The sequence below is a fragment of the Euwallacea similis genome, chromosome 8 (genome assembly GCF_039881205.1).
Source record: "Euwallacea similis isolate ESF13 chromosome 8, ESF131.1, whole genome shotgun sequence".
Lineage (NCBI taxonomy): Eukaryota > Metazoa > Arthropoda > Insecta > Coleoptera > Curculionidae > Euwallacea > Euwallacea similis.
The window spans coordinates 3443392-3460975 of NC_089616.1; the positions used below are offsets into that span (position 1 = coordinate 3443392).

Below are 17584 nucleotides of genomic sequence, written 5' to 3' on the forward strand. Positions count from 1 at the left end.
TGTATGTGCATTTCTTTTCACTGCTTATCGTGTTCGTAAAATAAAACGAGACAACCACATTTATGTTTGGAAAAAATATAAAAAAACATCTTCTGTCAAAATCAGCTGATTTCCTCACATGTCACCTTGAGTTCTGCTTGGAGTGCCGTCAAAATAATTAGTAAACGTTGTGTTGTTAAATTATTTCGACCCCGATTGCTAATTAAACGCATTAAAAATGTTTAAAGCCACGTAAATTTGTCGGGTAAAAGTTACAAAATGAATTTGCACCAGATTGTGAGCGGTGCCTGCAATGCCGGTGATAAATGCTTTGCTGTAGGATCCGTGGAAGGTGTTCCCTTTACAGTGAGTTTAACTTTCATACATTCATCGTTTATTCTGGCCTATTATTTAATATAAATTTGCACCCATTTCACACAGTTATGGTACAATTTTACATAATTTTGTTCAGGCATATGCTGCAGGGTGCAACATAGTAATCTTAGCTTCAACATTTGAGAGGGTTCAGATAATACCAGGAGCTGTTCATGACTACATCAGAATCAGCTCAATAGATTGTTCCAGTGACACTGGAAAGATTGCGGCAGCCTATGATAATACTATATGCATTTACGAGCCAACCCCATTGATCCATAACAATTCCCCACATGTAAGTAACTGTCATATTAGTTGTTGGTTACTGACTAATAGGACCATTACTTGTGTGAATATCATTTATCAACAGAAGAGCTAATTGCTATTGATATACTTGAACAAACCAGTTGAATTTTAAAGCCAATTTGTTTAGTCTGGTCCAGCTATATGGTGACTCATATGTTGTAAACTTTCATTTAATCTTAGTAATAAGGTTATACATGATATTATATTGATTTCACTACTAATATTTCAGAGACGAAGTAAAAAATCGAAGGGGGTTAAGGTATAGTGGTGTTAGTATTTTTGCTTATACTTACTGACATCATACTCCTTCAAGTAACAAATAATCACTAATTTAACAGTTCTAGTTCGGTATGGAATTAATTCATTGTGATAGTTTATTGTTTTGGTTTGGAAATTAATCAATTTTTAACAATTTGTTTTTGAGAATTTAATTGCACGAATTTAAAGAAAAAGTTTGTCACAATATAAGGACATGATGTATATAATAAGGGCCATCTCCAAATCCTATATCTACCCAGCAAAACTCAGCAGTGCTATGGTAAAACTGTATTGCACTAGGCATTTATGTAGCAAGCAAAGAAAGTATCTCTTAACACACAAGTGCTGCAAAATGTTGTTCACGACTCGCAGGCGAGAACGACAATCACACAAGTATATCTTCTAGCCAAAGCAGTTGATGGCATTGAATCCATAATAAAGTTGTTTTTTGTGACACATATCTGTGTTAGCACTTGTTTTTGTTTCCGTGACAACTGTCACCTTTTCGTATATTCACTCTCCTGCATTAATTAAAAAATTGTCCTGTTTACTCCTTTTTTGCTAAGAGTTGAACTCCATTTATGTCGCTAAAACAACTATTAACTACCTTCATTTACTACTCTCTTCTGCTTTGATTAATGATCTTAAAATTTAAACTGCAAATATAATCCAATTCATCACCACTCTTCTACCATAGGGATTAGACTACAGGTGGGTGCAAACGGGTAGCTTGAAAACCGATTCTCCAATTCGGGCCCTCAGCTGGAACTTAGAGGGCACCCGTCTCTTAACTGCCGGCAATGACGTTCAACTCTGGCACCTAAAACAGCATGCGCCTGAGGAACCTGCAGTCACCTTTACCCTTGGTGGGGGCGGAGAGGAGAACGAAAACTCAGATGAGCCTGACAAGCCTCAAGGTACTTGATTTTCCAAGTTACAGCTGTTTCTGTTGTGAACGCCGTTTTAAAATTCCTAGCAGAGCAAGAACAGACTTCCTGGCACTGCGTCTGGAAGGCTAATACTGCCATTCCAGTACAGCATTTGGCCTTCTCCCCGGATGGGACTCTGTTTGCCACTTGCGGGGAAAATGATAGGCTGGTTAAGATTTGGTACGAGAACAAGCACTGTAAGCTCTCCTTATTTAACCATGGCCAACACTTAATAAACCCTTACAGTTCTTTTTACGTCGAAAAGCACTGATGGTCCCCAAGAGCTTGACTATGGGTTCGTTTACATCGCCCATCCAAGAGCGGTCACCCATGTCTCTTGGAGGAACACTTCTAAGTACATGCCCAAGTACGTTTCAAGTTTTTTCATAAAGCAGTCAGTTAATCCTTGTTCCATGCAGGGGTTCAGTTTCGAACATGCTCCTCACCTCTTGTAAAGACAACATTTGTCGCTTGTGGGTTGAGACAGTTCTTCCAGAAGATGGACTAGTGAATCTGTCGCAATTGGACCCGCAAGCGCACCATCCCAAATTCAGGACCCATAGGCACAAGCACAGGTTTATGCAGAGACTGAAACACATGAAGTAAGTATGTATAGTGTCGCACCTTACTTCAGTGTAGGATTGTGCAATGATCATGTTATATCCTGCTAGAGAATTTATTAGGGAAAGTTTTAGTTAGGGATTGCACACCTAAAGTAGCTATTTCTATTAAGTGAGTGTCATTATCTCTGCTAGTGCATGCAATGAAACTCGCGCATTAGATTAGGTAAGCATATTTCAATGGGTTGATTGAGATGTTGCACAAATCACGCACACACCACAGACACTCTTTTTAATTGATTTAAAAACGTTTTTACCCATGTAACATCACATTGGACAATCCCACACCTGACCACCTCTCTATGCCTATGATGCGAGTTAATTCCCGTTTTTTACTGTTAGCAAATGGATATCAATTTTTTTGTATTATAATATAACCAGGATGATTTATTGTGGGTAAGTGAGAACGGGTATTCTCTGATGAGTGCGACGCGCTTCTTTGCGTATTTCTTGTGGCTTTTGGTTTCGAGCTCAGTACTGTAGATACAGTTTAGGTGCCATTTCACGCCAAAGCTCTAGCTATAGTCAGCGCAGCGATCATTGGTACAGTCTGCAAAAAGGTCACTTTTTGTTGGTGCAGTGGGGAATTTCAATCAAAAACCTCTTTCCTGGCGGGTTTTACCGTTTTTTTTTTTGTGAATTAAGTCGCATCATTGCGGCCCTACAGAGAGAATGAAACCAACCAACGGTGGGCCTCAATTTTTCGAATGTAATTTTCTCAGAAACTTAACGAATTTCACCATAATTTGGCGCAGCGTTCAATTTACTATTCCCCTGAAGTTAAAACAAAAATAATGTTTTTGCAGTCCCAGACACACTAAATGGCCGGGGGTACCTATAGTCGGTTCTCATTTATTCTAAATCCGGACTGACCATGACCATATTGGGTCGGAATTGTGCCCCATGAAATTCGATTGAACTAGAATAATTGCGAACCACCTGCATTTTGCATAACCTTTAGTCACTAAAAACATAGCGATCTAACGCCGTGTTTATTTGTCTCATTGAACGTATTACAGAGTGTTGTTATTTTATTTGCCTAAATACACTAACATCAGATCGATTTTTGGTCTAAAATGCTCTCCTATCTACTACCGGACCTTTATCCCTTTCCAGGACATGTTTCCATATCAGGAGAAATGCCAAGCATCAAGCGCAGGGCATTATCGGGTCCTCACAGCCCATTCCGACATTACCCTCTACATACAGCGTGCACGATTTCCATTCCTATGGATATCACGGCACAGGTACTGAGGTTTACTTACGTAGAGAACAGCACAAATATTTTGGGATGGAATTTAGGTGTCACTCCAGGGCTTCACTTCCATTTAGCTGCATCAGTCAACGCAGAAACCGATATTCCCCTAGTACCGAGCATAAGTTATTACAACCCAAGGCCCGCTTTTGTGTTACACTGGTTGGACAACAAAGAAATGCAGTTTAGTCTGCAAGCGGAGTTGTTTTTAGAGGAATTTGCCAGGTAAATACAATGGTGTACGTATGGTGTTGTGAGTTAATTTCCTCGCATTTAAGGCCTGTGGTCGAGAATCCCGATTCGGAGGAGAATTCCTTGGATCCGAATCTGGAATCTGGAGCGTCAGACGGAGTGGACGCACGCATTGAAAGTTTCCTAAGAGATTGGCATCATAGTCCAGATTTGCTCTTCAGTATACATCCGGTTGATGGCAGCTTTTTGATTTGGTAAGATGAAAATTCCACAAGACGTCAAAAGAAATCAATCTAATCAAGCTTTAACTGGGATGAACGATAACTTGGTAAACACACTCAATCTGGTATAGTTTGTCCCTAATACTTGGCAACCCACTATACACAAATGTGCCAACGATGCACTAGGAAGGAACCATATTGAACAGCGACTACATACATAGCGTTGTTGATACAAGAATTACATACTTTTGCCTACTGTTGTATCTCTCAGACATTACAATTCGTTAAAGTAATTATTGGGGACATTTTGTAGTTCAAATAATTTAAACACATACGCAGTATTTCGCATCAAAAAACCTTCAATTTTATCGGAAACCTGCAGGGTTGTAGAGTGGTTAGACGAGTTCCATCCCGGCTCCTTCCGTCAGGCGCAAGTCTCTTTTTCGACGAGAATCCCATCGGCCTTTCCCATAGGCGACTCCATGAGTATGTCCACCACTGTTAGTCTCTATAGCACAACTCCTTTGGTTAAACATTTGGTCAAAGAAGCCGTGAATCGAGAATACTGCAACAGAAACCTGAGCAGCGTCAAAGAAGAAGACGAGAACAAACCTTGCTCTGAGGTTAGTAGCTTCTTTTTGTTTTGAATTGGTATTGATATTGAAGGGAATTTCAGGGTATTTGCTGTGCTGAAGACCAGAACGACTCGGTCCCGGTAGTATATTTAGTGACCAAGCACGATAATGGCACATTAAATTTATGGCATTTGACCTTCGCGGACCAGAGCAAGTTTGCCCAAGTGCTGAGTATTGGCCACAAGAGCCGTGCTTCAGGACACCGTTTCAGAGTGAACGACATCACTTGCCATCCAGTTTTGCCTCTGCTGCTCACCACCAGCCACCATAATATTGTGGATCAAAAGAGTCCTTTGAAATCAAACGTATGTCCGCAAATTATCGATGATTCATCGCTTTTTTCAAACTGAATTGCAGGGATTCTGTAGCGAGCTGATTCTTTGGAAAGTAGACGCTGTGGGCCCGTTATCCAAATCCGGTGGCATTTGCGAATTGGCTCGGATTAGCTCCCCAGAACCGGCAGCCTTCAGCAACGTAGCTTGGATTCCCACACTTTTGCCTTCAAGTACTCTTGGAAATCTATCCAATTCTCCAAGTGCTTGTTTCGTGGCCTCAGACGGAGAGTGTTTGAGAGTTTACCAAGCTGTAATCGACGCCCGGACATTGTTAGCCGATTTGGCTTGCAAAGAGTCGAGACAGAAGCATCGCGACCACGATTTAAGCGACGTTTCTGATTTATCCTCCTTCAACGAGGACGAGTTGTTGGATAACATCAACATAGTGTCGCAACAGAGCACTTCCAGGCCTGGATGTATCATACAGTTGGAGACCATTGCTGAGGCGATACAATGGCAAAATACCACATTCTTGCATGTCTATCAAGAGCAGTTAATAACAGGTAAGACTTGCTTTTTTTCACTCGTGTATCATTTAAAAGAATCGTTAAATTGCAGGCCAAAGAAGTTCCGCAAAACCCGCAAATCTAGACGCCATGGTGGACTTACAACAATCCTCAGTATTCGAAGAACCTTTCTACATAGTTCTCCTGGACTGCACTGATCAGAACACGATAATTCACACCTGGAAGCTTACTATAGCTTCAACAGACAGCGATTTAGCCCTAACGGCTAGTCAGATGTATGTCCCGGATTCGAATTTAATTCAAGATGAAAACGATCTTTCTCGCCGTAATAGCGTTGAATCTCTACATCTGAAACAGGACAAAGTCACTCCTCACATCACTTTGACTGTAAAAAGGGAAATTAAACAAGTGTTACCCCTGCCTGATGGAGTGGAAATAGTGCACGCCACTGCAGCCGCTGGTCACTTAAGTTCGGCCTCAATTTACCCCGCTTGTCTGGCGCCTTATTGCTTCGCTACTGCATGCAGTGACGGAGTTATTCGATTTTGGGCCGTGTCCACACTTCCGCATCACGTTGAAGAACTATCTACGTTAATGCTGGAAGAAAACGGGGAGATTGTAAATACCAACAAAGTGTGGTCGGAATGGAATATGATCAAGGAATCCGCCATTGAAATTGAGGGCCAAGTACTAAATATCAGTGTAGCGTACTCGGGAAGGTTGGCTTGCGCTTATAAGTATGGCAAAAGCTTCACAAGGCCTAATAAAGCCGATCAGGATTCTCGGTATATTAACCTCTGCGTGGCAATTTATGAGTGTGAATCTACCGGGGGCACTGAGTGGATTCTCGAGGATATAATCCATTTGAAAAACATACATTTGCCGCGAATCGACATCAACAAACATCTGGATTTGAGCTATTTATACGACTCGCGTACTCTCAAAAAGAAGCAGCGAATTAACGAAGTTTTACATACATTATCTGCAGATGACCGGCAAAACAACATGCTCTCAACCGAGACCATAAAACCGACTTTATTGGCGGTACCCAGCTTTACAACTTTACAATCCTTGAGGAAATCAATTTCGGAGATGGGCAATATCTGCCCTTTGACTCAGAAACACATAGTGCAGCTAGATTGGGTGTCCAACGAGGATGGATCCCATGTTTTGACTGTCGCTTGCGGCAGCAAGATCCTCTTATACACTCCTTTGTCCACAGATCTTGCGCAAGCTAATGTTAAGGCAATGAAGGAGTCCATGAATAATTTTAGGCCGATTTTGAGGAAGGCTAGTTCCTTGGCACAGCCCATGTTTGTTGGTGAGTAGGACATGTAGGTACCGTTAACGCCCTTGTCGTGAATGTCTAAGATGGGTAGTGAGTTTCCAGCAGCAAATTTGAAAACGTGTCTTTTCAGAAAAGAGCCAACGTTTCGACCTCTATTTTTCGCCTTAAGAAAGCCTTAATATAGAGGTGGAAACTGACGGGTTCTTGAGAGAAGTTTCCGTTTCTTACTCCTTGGTCCATTGCTCATCTTGTTAAAAGGTGTTAAATAGCAAATGATCTGAGCCAGGACCTTCTTGTGTATTGCATGCCTTTATGCAATGAATTTATCTGAAAACGGCTAAAATTAAGGAAATATTTACAGAGGACTTTAAATGGATGACCTTAAGGAAAATCGAGCTCCACACAGCTGATGGGTTGCCGGCTTTGCCCATGCAAATCAGCTGGGTGAGAGACGGGATTTTAGTAGTGGGAATGGACTCGGAAATGCACGTTTACACCCAATGGAAACCGCAACAGCAGAGCCAAAAACAGAACGGTCTTACCGAGTCCGATAGCAGCCGAGAAATGGACTTTAGGTACGATTTAGATAAATTCGTCTTTTTATTAATGTTTTACAATTATCATTTAGGACCCTCACCCACGAAAACCAACGTAAGTTAGCCGCAGTTCCCACTTTAGGCCGCATCAGTTCCGTGAATCTTCAAATCCTGGACCGCAAGCGCAACAAAGATCAACATCTCGACTACATGCCCGATTACGGACTATTTGAGGCCTCACGTATTGCCTGTCCGGTTCTGCCTCAATATCACCCAAAACAACTAATGGAGCTCCTGAATTCTGGTAAAATCCGATGGGTTAAAGCCATTCTGGCTCATTTGGTGAAGTGCATTGGCGGCAATCAAGAGCCTTCAGAAGATATCCAAGGATGGGCTAGATCCAGAACGCTTTCGGTCAGTTACCCTGCGGGCAGTCCTGAGCATCGAGCTAGTATTAGTGAGATCACCCTGGATTATGATGAAATAAGCAATATTCCTCCTTTGCCCTTGTGGACACTTCTAGCAGCCGATAAAGAAATGCCCTTGACACAAGAGGAGAACAAAGATTACAATGAGCTGTTTGACAACAACGTAATAATGGAGGAATCTCTGGATAACATTTTGGATGAGGATGAGGAGGTTTGTTTGAGGGAGCGCAGAGCATCGGAGAGAAACGCAGGGCTGACGCATTTCACCCCGAAGCAAGGTCGAATTTTATCGAGACTGTTGACCCACATGCACTTACCGGGTCTTTCTAGCTTGGATCAAATGCATTTGCTGGCGTTAGCCGACACTGTGGCAACTTGTAATACAGACTTAGCAGAAAGGTAAGTGTTTGATTTTTTTACGAGTTTAAGTGCAAAATTTGTTTGTAGGTTTGCAATAGATGCTGCAAAATCAGCAATGGTGAAGGAAAACCTCATAAATCAAAACGAAGAAGTAATGACCGACAGCCTGGACGATTGCGGCTTGCGGTTCTTACTCGCAATGAAACACTACAGCTACCTCTTGAGGTGCCTGCCTCTTGCCCAGAGGTCTCTACTTCAGAAAAATGGAGTGGGCAGTAATAACCTGGCTTGGGCCTTTCATTCGGAGAGCCAAGAAGAACTACTGAATTTAATCCCTAGTTACGCGAAAGGAGAACCCACGTGGATGCAATTAAGGGAACTGGGGGTCGGCTGGTGGATTCGAAATTTGAATTTGCTGAGAACAAGTATTCAAATTTTGGCTAAAGCTGCCTATCAGGCCAACGACGATCCCATGGATGCTGCCCTTTACTATTTGGCCATGAACAAGAAGAATTTGCTATGGGGCTTGTATCGGTGTGTTTGAAGTCTTAATTTAGGTTTTAAGAAAAGATTTTTTACGCAATTCTTTCAGATCCAAAAAGGACAAGAAAATGACCGATTTCTTCTCCAATAATTTCTCCGAGGAACGCTGGCGTAAAGCGGCGTTAAAGAACGCATATGCCTTGCTGGGAAAGCAAAGATTCGACCACGCAGCCGCCTTTTTTCTCCTAGCTGGAAACTTAAAGGATGCAGTACAAATTTGCATTCATAAAATTGAAGATGTCCAGCTGGCCATCATCATTACCCGGCTGTTTGAAGGTGACGGAAAGGGCCTGAAGACGCTGCTTTATACGGAAATTTTGGGTTGTGATGAAAATGGTAATTTACTCTTTAACACAGGTATCTTGTCTTTAAACTAAAAAATTGCAGGTGAAAACGTGGACTTAACCAAAGCTCATCCCGATCCATTCATGCGATCCATGGCCCTTTGGGCCTTGAAAGACTATCAGGGCTCTTTGAGCACCCTTTTGATAGGTAATGCAGGCACTCAGCATCCGGCTCATGACGATGAGGCTCGGGAAACCAAAGAGGCAGATCCAAATGTGTTCAATTTCTACGTTTACTTGCGTACACATCCTTTGTTAGTCCGGCAAAATCTTGCGTCGAGCGGGCAAAGAAAAATATGGAAAGACGGCAAGCAAATAATCGCAGAAGAGTTCATAACTCCCCTAGAAAGGCAACTTTACTTTGCCACTGCCCATGGACATTTCAGGGCGGGCTGTCCGGCTTTGGCTTTAGAAGTTTTGTCCAAGCTCCCATTAGTGGTGCCTGATAAATTAAAGGCCACTCCTGTAACCTCCCCTAAGACCCAAAATGAAGGCACCATAGAGGAAATCGCCACTGGGATCATATCCTGGGATAGTAAACCTGCGATCAATCAAACCTCTACTGATTTGGATTGGAGCGGTCCTGTGAACTCTGGGGTTAAAACCGACGATTTAGACTTGAAGTGGAGCGACGAGGAGGACGAGGGATCTGACGATTCTACTGAAGGAATATCAATGAAAATCGTTGGTGATAAACATAAGGAATTGGTAAGGGAGCAGACTGTGGAAGAGGAGAGGGAAGAGGAGGCTCAAAATCAAGTGGATATTATGGCGCAGCAGCTCAAATTCGTCGCGTGTTTGAAGATTCTTATGGAGGAACTTTCCACATTAGCCACGGGATTTGAAGTGGATGGTTTGTTAATGAATAAGTGATAGTCATAAAGTTGATTAATAAATTTCAGGTGGTCAGTTGCGGTACCAACTATACATTTGGCTGGAAAAAGAAGTGGAAGCCTTAAAGGAACTGTGTAATTACACGGCGTCCGACGTGGATTCCGATTTAGAACAATCTCCAGAGCCGGAGCACAATCAGAGCATTGAGGTTAATCTCAAACCGACCCTCCACGAGATTTTGGTGCAAGAGAAGCTGGACTTTGAGGCCAAAGTGCAGAGAGCAGCCAAACGAAAGCGGTGGTTAAGAGGCAAGTAGATTAGTTAGGTTTAACTATCAGGTCCAAAGTTCATTAACCACATGAATTAAAGCTGAACAGACAGAAATCATTGCAATATCGGAGAACTTGCCAGTTTTTTGTCATAAGTCTTTTGACAATACTCGTTTCTCTTGTCAGGCAATGAGACGTTGCTGCGTACTCTCTTAAGTTATTGTTCCCTGCACGGCGCCACTGGCGGTCTTGCCTCAGTGAGGATGGAGCTGATGCTGCTGTTACAAGAGCTGCAGCAGGAGAAAACCCATCAGCAATTGCTCAGTCCTCTGCCCTTTCCCACAAGTTTACCTTTATTGGCAGCCAGTGTTGCTAGCAGTAAAACCGTTATCGCAGATCCTATTCGCTATCTGCAGAGTCTTACACATGATATGTTACAAACGGTGAGTGTTCTTTTCTTTTTTATGCATAAAGAACAAAGCTGCATCATATGAGCATGAATCACGTTGTTTTATATTTTTTATAGATGGTAGAATTCAGAAATCCATATACCGATCAAAATCAATTACTGGTTTTAAGAGATTTGGCCATCGCCCTGTCGGCATGCATTTACCAGTCCCTCTGTGATTCTGATACATTTAAGGCCTCAATACAGGAAACGCAGGTGAGTTTCAAGTAATAAAAGTTTATATCTCCAGAATTTATACATGATTCCTGTTCGATTTACTTTAAAAAAGTCCTTTAAGCTTTAAAAAACTTTTAGAATCGTGAAAATATAGGTGATCCTGCGTTTTAGCAACTGATAGAGTAGTTACAATCCGGCTCCCTTCTTATCTCTCAGATTTCAATGGGGCTACAGCATCAACCAAGGATATTGATTTTCCTGCGATTTTTAGCTTTAACTTTACTGGTATTGCGGGTCAATTGTTATTATTTTTCCAGGACCTCATCTCAACCTACCTCGTGGGAAGAAAGCGAAAAGTCTCGGTAAACGAAAGTCTTCAAATCGTGACTTTACCGTCAAAATGGCCTGGAGTGACCAGTTTAAGAGCCCTACTGGCCCGTGAGAAAGACGAGGACACTCCCAGACTAACAGTCCTCTTGTGCGAAGCATTTACAGCTACATATTTAGCCCTACTCCTTTATGGTCTGGTCACTTGCGATTGCGTAATCCTCTTCCACGTCACTGCCCATAAACTCGAAGGAGATGTGTGGGGAAAGTATGTAAAACAAATTTACTTAGAATTCATTCAGCTACAATTATTGTTTCCACTTAAGATTATTTGGAGGGGGTGTGAAGAAGCTTTTACGCACAGCTAGCCTGACTAGTAATCCCGGCATTCATCATCCTGGTTTGCAGTCCCAAACCAGCATCCAAACTCCCAGTGAGGAATCCAGCTTCCCTGCCAATTGGTTGAGCAAACAGAGGATGAAGCTAAACACGAAAATATTAGGCCCACAATCCAGCGTTATGAAAGAAGATAAGCCCACTTATCGTGAGCAATTCGTTCCTCCGGAAATGAGCATTTTGGCCTTTTTGTTGCAAAAGGTGTCCGTCTTTGTACTATTTGAAGAATTTCAATAACTAATAATTTGTTTATCATGCCCAGCCTGAATCTAATTATTACGTGGATGAGGTGGAGAGTGAAAACGAAGAAGAGGACGAGGATGAGGATGTTTTTGACGGCCCGGTAACCAGCACTGTAGCAGTGAAAGTGGCTAACACGGAACACTCAGATCCGAATTCTTATTCATGGTTGGTGTTGAAGTTGGCAAGTTTGAGAATCTGCCAGAACAAGCTGCAGGAGTTTTTGGGGGTAGCCCAAATTAAAGACAAAAAGTATCGATCTTTTACCTTTGGCTTTTTTAAGGTTGCAGGACTGGAAAGCTCAGAACTACCAGTGGCAAGTCCGTTGATCCACAGCGCTTTAAGGAGCCTGACAAACTGGCAGGAGAACTTGAAGCGTGAACTGGAATTGAGGCAAGCGCCTCCCGAGTATATTCCTGGATGTTTCGTCGAAAGCACTACCACAGGCCCTCCCATCCAAAAGTATAGGTAAGTCGCGAAATTTGCAATTATTGCGAACTTGTTCATCGATTTTTTAGGCAATTACTGGAACCCCATAACACGCCTTTCGCCAACAAAAGCTCGGCAAGTTCGGCGCGATTGCTGTGGCAGTATTTGGTGCACCAAGAGCCGGTTCATGATATATTTATACGAGCGGTGTTCGGAGGAAAGCGGAAGTAATTCAATCAAAGGAGGAAAAGTTTGGTTTTAAAATTTTTAAATTTAGATCAACAACAACTATAGACGAAGTTATTCCTCCACCGGAAACTGCCTTAGAACCAGTCAGAATAATCCACAAGGAGCAGGACTCGATATCTGCCTTCTCGTTAAACCTCGTAAGTGTGTCTTTGCTCACTGCGGCAACATTGCAATTTTCCAAAAGTGACATTTTGGCGATGATTTCATGTCAAAAACTTTAAAGTTCCATTTTGATAACAAACGCCGAGCGCGACGTTGTCATTTTCCTAGTTTAATCAGCAATATACCATGGAATTCACGATAATTTAGGAGAATTGCTGCCATATTTTATTTTAAAAAATTATGCCTGAGAAATGAATGAAAGCATGCGACTTAAACAATGCTTGAAATATTTTATGTGTATTTTCAGCAAAATGGGGGTCTGATTGTAGTGGCAACCCCGCGCGAGCTCCAAGAGATGGACATTTCGCTGCTGCTGGAACTGCCGTCGTGGCTGGAAGATGAGTGCGAGCTGGACATATTGAACCTAACTAAAGACTGTCCGGACAGCACAGTTCCTCCCTTTTTGGTGATCCAAAGCGCCGGAGACAAGAGCAAAGACACGCAGCCGAGCAGCCCGCAATCAGGGATTGGAAGCCAGAGCGGCAGGGGAGCCAGCGTGGTAAGTTTTAGTTGTATTCATATGCCCTTTTGCCGTTTGTAAGCGTCTAAGAGTCAAATCATTGAAGTGTTGGCAAGTTTAGCAGGGGAGTAAACTCCCTGTTAAGTCTTAAATTGAGGCCTCTTCATTTAGATGGAAACTGTGCTCCTGCCAAAGTGTCAGCACCCCGATAGTAATTTGGCCCTAATTAACACATTTTAACGGCAGAATTTTTTTTTAAAATCCTGTTTTCTCACCCAATTTCGTACTACTAATGACTGCCTTACCGCTAACCCTACACAACAATTGGAGACTAAGAATTCCAATTTAAAGTTTTCACGTTGTGTTAGTGGCTGTTTTACACAATTGCCAAACACGGAATCGAATGTGCTTTAATTATTATCATCACTGCTCTGTGCACATCGAGCACAATCCATTTTCCTGGCACTTTATCTCCATTATTTAACTTCTGCTAAATGAACGTGCAAATCTGAGTAACAGTTTTTAACAACCTAAACTCGTGTCATTTGTGTAAAATAGTCATTAGTTGTCCTGATTACTTAGATTTGAAAATAGTCGCAATAATCCTCGATTACTAATACTTTTGTACGGTTGCTTAGATGAAGGGGTTAAGCTTCCCAGGCTGTCAAGATGCGAATTTTGTCCAACTCGTCTTGCTTCGGTCGGCACACATGCTTCGACCGGTGTGTGTTCCTACACGGCCAGATATGTTCGATGTTAGATAGCTTTCACTCTTCATCGATTATTTGAAACATAGAGTTTATCCAAATGCTTGCTTAAGTGCTCTTAAAAGTTACTTCAGCCAGGTTCTTGAAAATAGGCCGAATAAAGTTTGGGATAAACTCTCCCTATTTTTATTATCGCATGACTCGTGTAAATAGCACTAGTGTATATAGAAATCTTTGGCGCTAATCATGGCAATTCACTGTATATGCTTTATACACAGCCGATTGTAGAGTATGCCTTAAATGTTTAATCATCACATCAGTAAATACAGGGTGATTGAAAACTGAAGGCGAAAAATTAAGTAATGTATATAGTTTAATAGTTTAGTTAAAAAATGTCAAATTTTTGCTGACACACCTTTGTTTCTCGATTATTACATTTCAAATTTTCTGCATTGGTCAGCGTGGTCAATTACTATGGCCTGTCAGATCGCCTGACTTGAATCCTTTGGATTATTTTGTATAGGGGCATTTAAAACAATTGGTTTATGCAGTAGAAATTGATAGCCATGAGTAATTAATGCAAAGAATAATGAATGCAGTTGAATACATTCAAAATAGACAATAAACGGTTCGTTTATTTCGCGCTGCTAAGCTTGTATCCGCGCTAATGGTGATATTTTTGAGCACTTATTATAATTATTTTATTATTTTTATTGTTTAATTATTAATAATAAAAAAATGAGAGCATGCAGAAACTGTGAAATGTAACAACTCGGTAACAAAGGCCTGCCAGCAAAAATGTTATGTTACATTTTTTAACCAGAATATCAAACTGTACACGTTTCTTAATTCAATTTCGCCTAAAATTTTGAATCTCACTGTAGAGTTTGATATGGGATTTGTTGAAGAGCTGCACTAACTGAACTAACTGCTTATATTCACTAAAATTGAATATCGAATTAACACACAGAACAATTAATTAATCATTCACGACGTTCTTATTACAGATGCCCTCCAGTTCCATTTTGGTGAGTCCAAAGCAGAAAGTTTTTGAAAATGACGAAAGTGTTGATTGTACCTTGGGAACTTAATGTTTATGGAGTTCAAATAGACAGCGATTTCGACTGGACGAAATTGACTTTTCTATACAGCATTTTCGCGCTGAGATCTAGCCGAGCTGTCCAGTCGAATTCGATTATTCAGCTAATGACATAATTAAATTTTAGTTGTTTTGACTGCACCCACCTGCATTGCTTTGGGTCGGCTAAAGCATGTTTCACAGTAGATTAATACGTTCCTGATCTATTTTTTCCAAAAATTTGTTTATGGTGCCAGACATCCACGAAGTTCTTAGCACTCAACTTGCTGAGTTTGTCCCTATGTAATTCTTTCCTTTTCTTTAGGTGCTGAAGCACAAAGTAGACGGAGTGCGAAGGATAACGTCCCACCCTCTCCTGCCTCTTTGTAAGCTTTAAACTCTGTATTTTCTCAGCGGAATTTTATATGATTTATAACTAGACCTTACTGGTGGAACGGATGGCTCAGTTCACCTCTGGGAATGGGGCCACCAGCAGCCGGTGGCCACTCCAAGGCCTCCAGGCACCTTCGCCAAAGTCACGAGGCTCCGCTTCTCGCAGCATGGCAACAAATTCGGTGTCGCAGATTCTGACGGCAAACTCAGTCTCTTCCAAGTGGGCCTAAGTGCTAGCGTTACATGGCCCTTTTTCGTAAGAATTGTCCATTATTATTCCCTACGCAACGTCTGAACTTTTATTTTTAGACCCACGTTTGTCACAACAAAGGTATTAGTGATTTCGTTTTCTTGGGTTCTTGCAGCCTTCTAGCGACTGGTAAGTAGTTTAAACGAGATTACTCGAGTTTGGGATGGAGCGTGTCTGTTTTAGCTGGTCACAGCTCAGAAAATAAGAACGTCTGCATTTGGGACTCGATAATGCCCCACAACAAGGCGCTGGTGATGGCGTTTGCATGTCACGACCAGGGAGCCAGCAGTCTGGTATTTGCTCCCCAGCATCAAGTTCGTTACCACGCTCAATATTAGAAGAATCAAAGTTTAAAACGGAGCATGTTTTCCAGGTATTAATATCAGCGGGTAAGAAAGGGGACGTGTGCCTCATTGACGTCCGATCCAAAGCAGTGCGGCACAAATTTAGCGCACATGAGAGTGCCGTTAAATGCATAGCCATTGATCCCCATGAGGACTATTTTGCTACAGGTTCGGCCGATGGAGACATCAAGGTATGTTTTTTACGGTTTTGTTTAAACAATAAATGTAAAATTAATAGAATGCCTATTTCGAGAGCTCGACTGTGGAGATCGCGGGTTAATGATACGAAACCGATTAAATTGGGGCAAAGTTGCGCAATTTGAATCTGGATGGATAAACCTTAAGGCGTTTCACCCTGTCTGAATTATTCCCTAAATTCCCAATTAATTGTTTTTCATTTCTGTTTAATTATTTTCTAGATTTGGGGCGTGGCCGTGCCAAACGTCCTCCTCTCGCTGCCCGCGGAACACGCTCGCGGTTCATTTTTCAAGAACATCGGACAGGGCGTGACCCAAATCCAAATAGATGCCCATGGCAGGCTGTTTTCCTGCGGCGTAGATGGGAGCATGAAAGTGCGACAACTGCCCGACAGGGAAACACTTCTCAATCATCACTAGAACCCGGGCAAAGCTGCTTCAGTCAGTAATTAAATGATAATTGTATGTGATGTTTGACGTATTTGAGTATTAGAAGAGAAGATAATAGTTCCCAAGGGAAGAGTTACTATCTCCATAATAATAATATATAACGTATAAGCTTTGTTGTATCTTACAGAATAATTGCACGTTTAAAACAATCAGTTTATTGTACATTTCAACGCTACAGTGTAAATCAAGCCAAAGTGTTATAATACTAATTACTACGATAGGAATCCTCTATACGCTTCATAATATGCCATCTATTTACAAATAATTGAAATCCTGATAATTCTGTAAAGTTAATTAGAACCGTTTTTGGCTTTTTATGTATATACTCTAGGTAGTAAGTATTTTAGTTCAATCAGCTATTCTGTCGTGTTCCCGAGGCTGAAAAATTCACCCGCAACTCATCCTATATGCGTATAATGGAGATTGTATTTTATTTTAATTCAACTAATCGCAACGTTAAGTTCTAGTCGTACGAATAATTTAGGGGTTCATGTAACGCCGCTATTCCTAAGTGAAAGTTTCATATTGAAAATTTAAGAAAACTGGTGAGGCCAGCTGGAATTAATTAGAAGCTGGATTTGGAGTGTGTTTACTTATAAAATAATTTACTCAATTATTGTTGTTTTATGGTAACAAATTGTGAATCATATGCGAATAAATATATATATTACATGTTAAAAATGGTGTATCCAAAGGAATATTAAAAAAAAACGGAGTTATTTCTGATTAAAATTGCGCCCAGGAACTTCTCTAAGAGGGAAATTGTAGTTGTGAAGGTTAGTAGGCACAGGTTAGCAAGCTCATCTCTTTTTCTTAAAAAAAACATGCAAAAATTTCCAATCACTTTAATGCGACCAATGCGTGGCACACGCCATAATCTGTTAGATAACGCATCAAGCGATAATAAAAACTTTCAAAATACCATTAATTACATAATTATTAAGTATCTACTACTATAAATAAAAACTGATCATAAATTTGCTTCAACTATCAAAGGAGGGTCACAAGTCAATTGATAAGTTGACACTACCGAATCAGGATTTGCTTAACTGGTAATAGACGCAAATGGAGCCAGTTACGAGGGGAACATGTGCGCTGAATTT

The 17584-nt window shown here is 41.3% G+C and overlaps 1 protein-coding gene across 4 annotated transcripts; it reads left to right on the forward strand.

Moving 5' to 3' along the window:
• The first annotated feature begins 142 nt into the window (after positions 1–142).
• Positions 143–17162, forward strand: Rbcn-3A (Rabconnectin-3A). 4 transcript variants are annotated; one of them, XM_066392687.1, is made up of 35 exons: positions 143–345; positions 452–649; positions 1616–1835; positions 1895–2044; positions 2094–2214; positions 2267–2449; positions 3584–3714; positions 3770–3947; positions 4001–4168; positions 4518–4758; positions 4812–5075; positions 5128–5608; positions 5664–6893; positions 7222–7435; positions 7489–8223; positions 8272–8718; positions 8777–9063; positions 9115–9924; positions 9974–10213; positions 10361–10617; positions 10701–10838; positions 11117–11394; positions 11453–11723; positions 11785–11991; positions 12046–12230; positions 12281–12418; positions 12469–12577; positions 12850–13101; positions 13701–13784; positions 15173–15233; positions 15288–15496; positions 15550–15619; positions 15674–15804; positions 15864–16025; positions 16254–17162. In XM_066392687.1, the coding sequence occupies exons 1-35, from the start codon at positions 259–261 to the stop codon at positions 16449–16451; spliced, it is 9135 nt and encodes a 3044-aa protein (XP_066248784.1). In that variant the 5' UTR covers positions 143–258; the 3' UTR covers positions 16452–17162. The 4 variants fall into 4 exon arrangements, with proteins under 4 accessions (XP_066248784.1, XP_066248785.1, XP_066248786.1 ...); XM_066392688.1 differs by having other exon boundaries at positions 1898–2044; XM_066392689.1 differs by lacking the exon at positions 13701–13784.
• The last annotated feature ends 422 nt before the right edge of the window (positions 17163–17584 follow it).

Bases quoted from the DNA above. Each gene is read 5' to 3' on its own strand.
- Rbcn-3A (XM_066392687.1), top strand. From the start codon at position 259: ATGAATTTGCACCAGATTGTGAGCGGTGCCTGCAATGCCGGTGATAAA. The intron at 3,948-4,000 runs GTAAATACAATG...CTCGCATTTAAG, and splicing joins TTTTTAGAGGAATTTGCCAG to GCCTGTGGTCGAGAATCCCG. The intron at 15,620-15,673 runs GTAAGTAGTTTA...TGTCTGTTTTAG, and splicing joins TTGCAGCCTTCTAGCGACTG to CTGGTCACAGCTCAGAAAAT.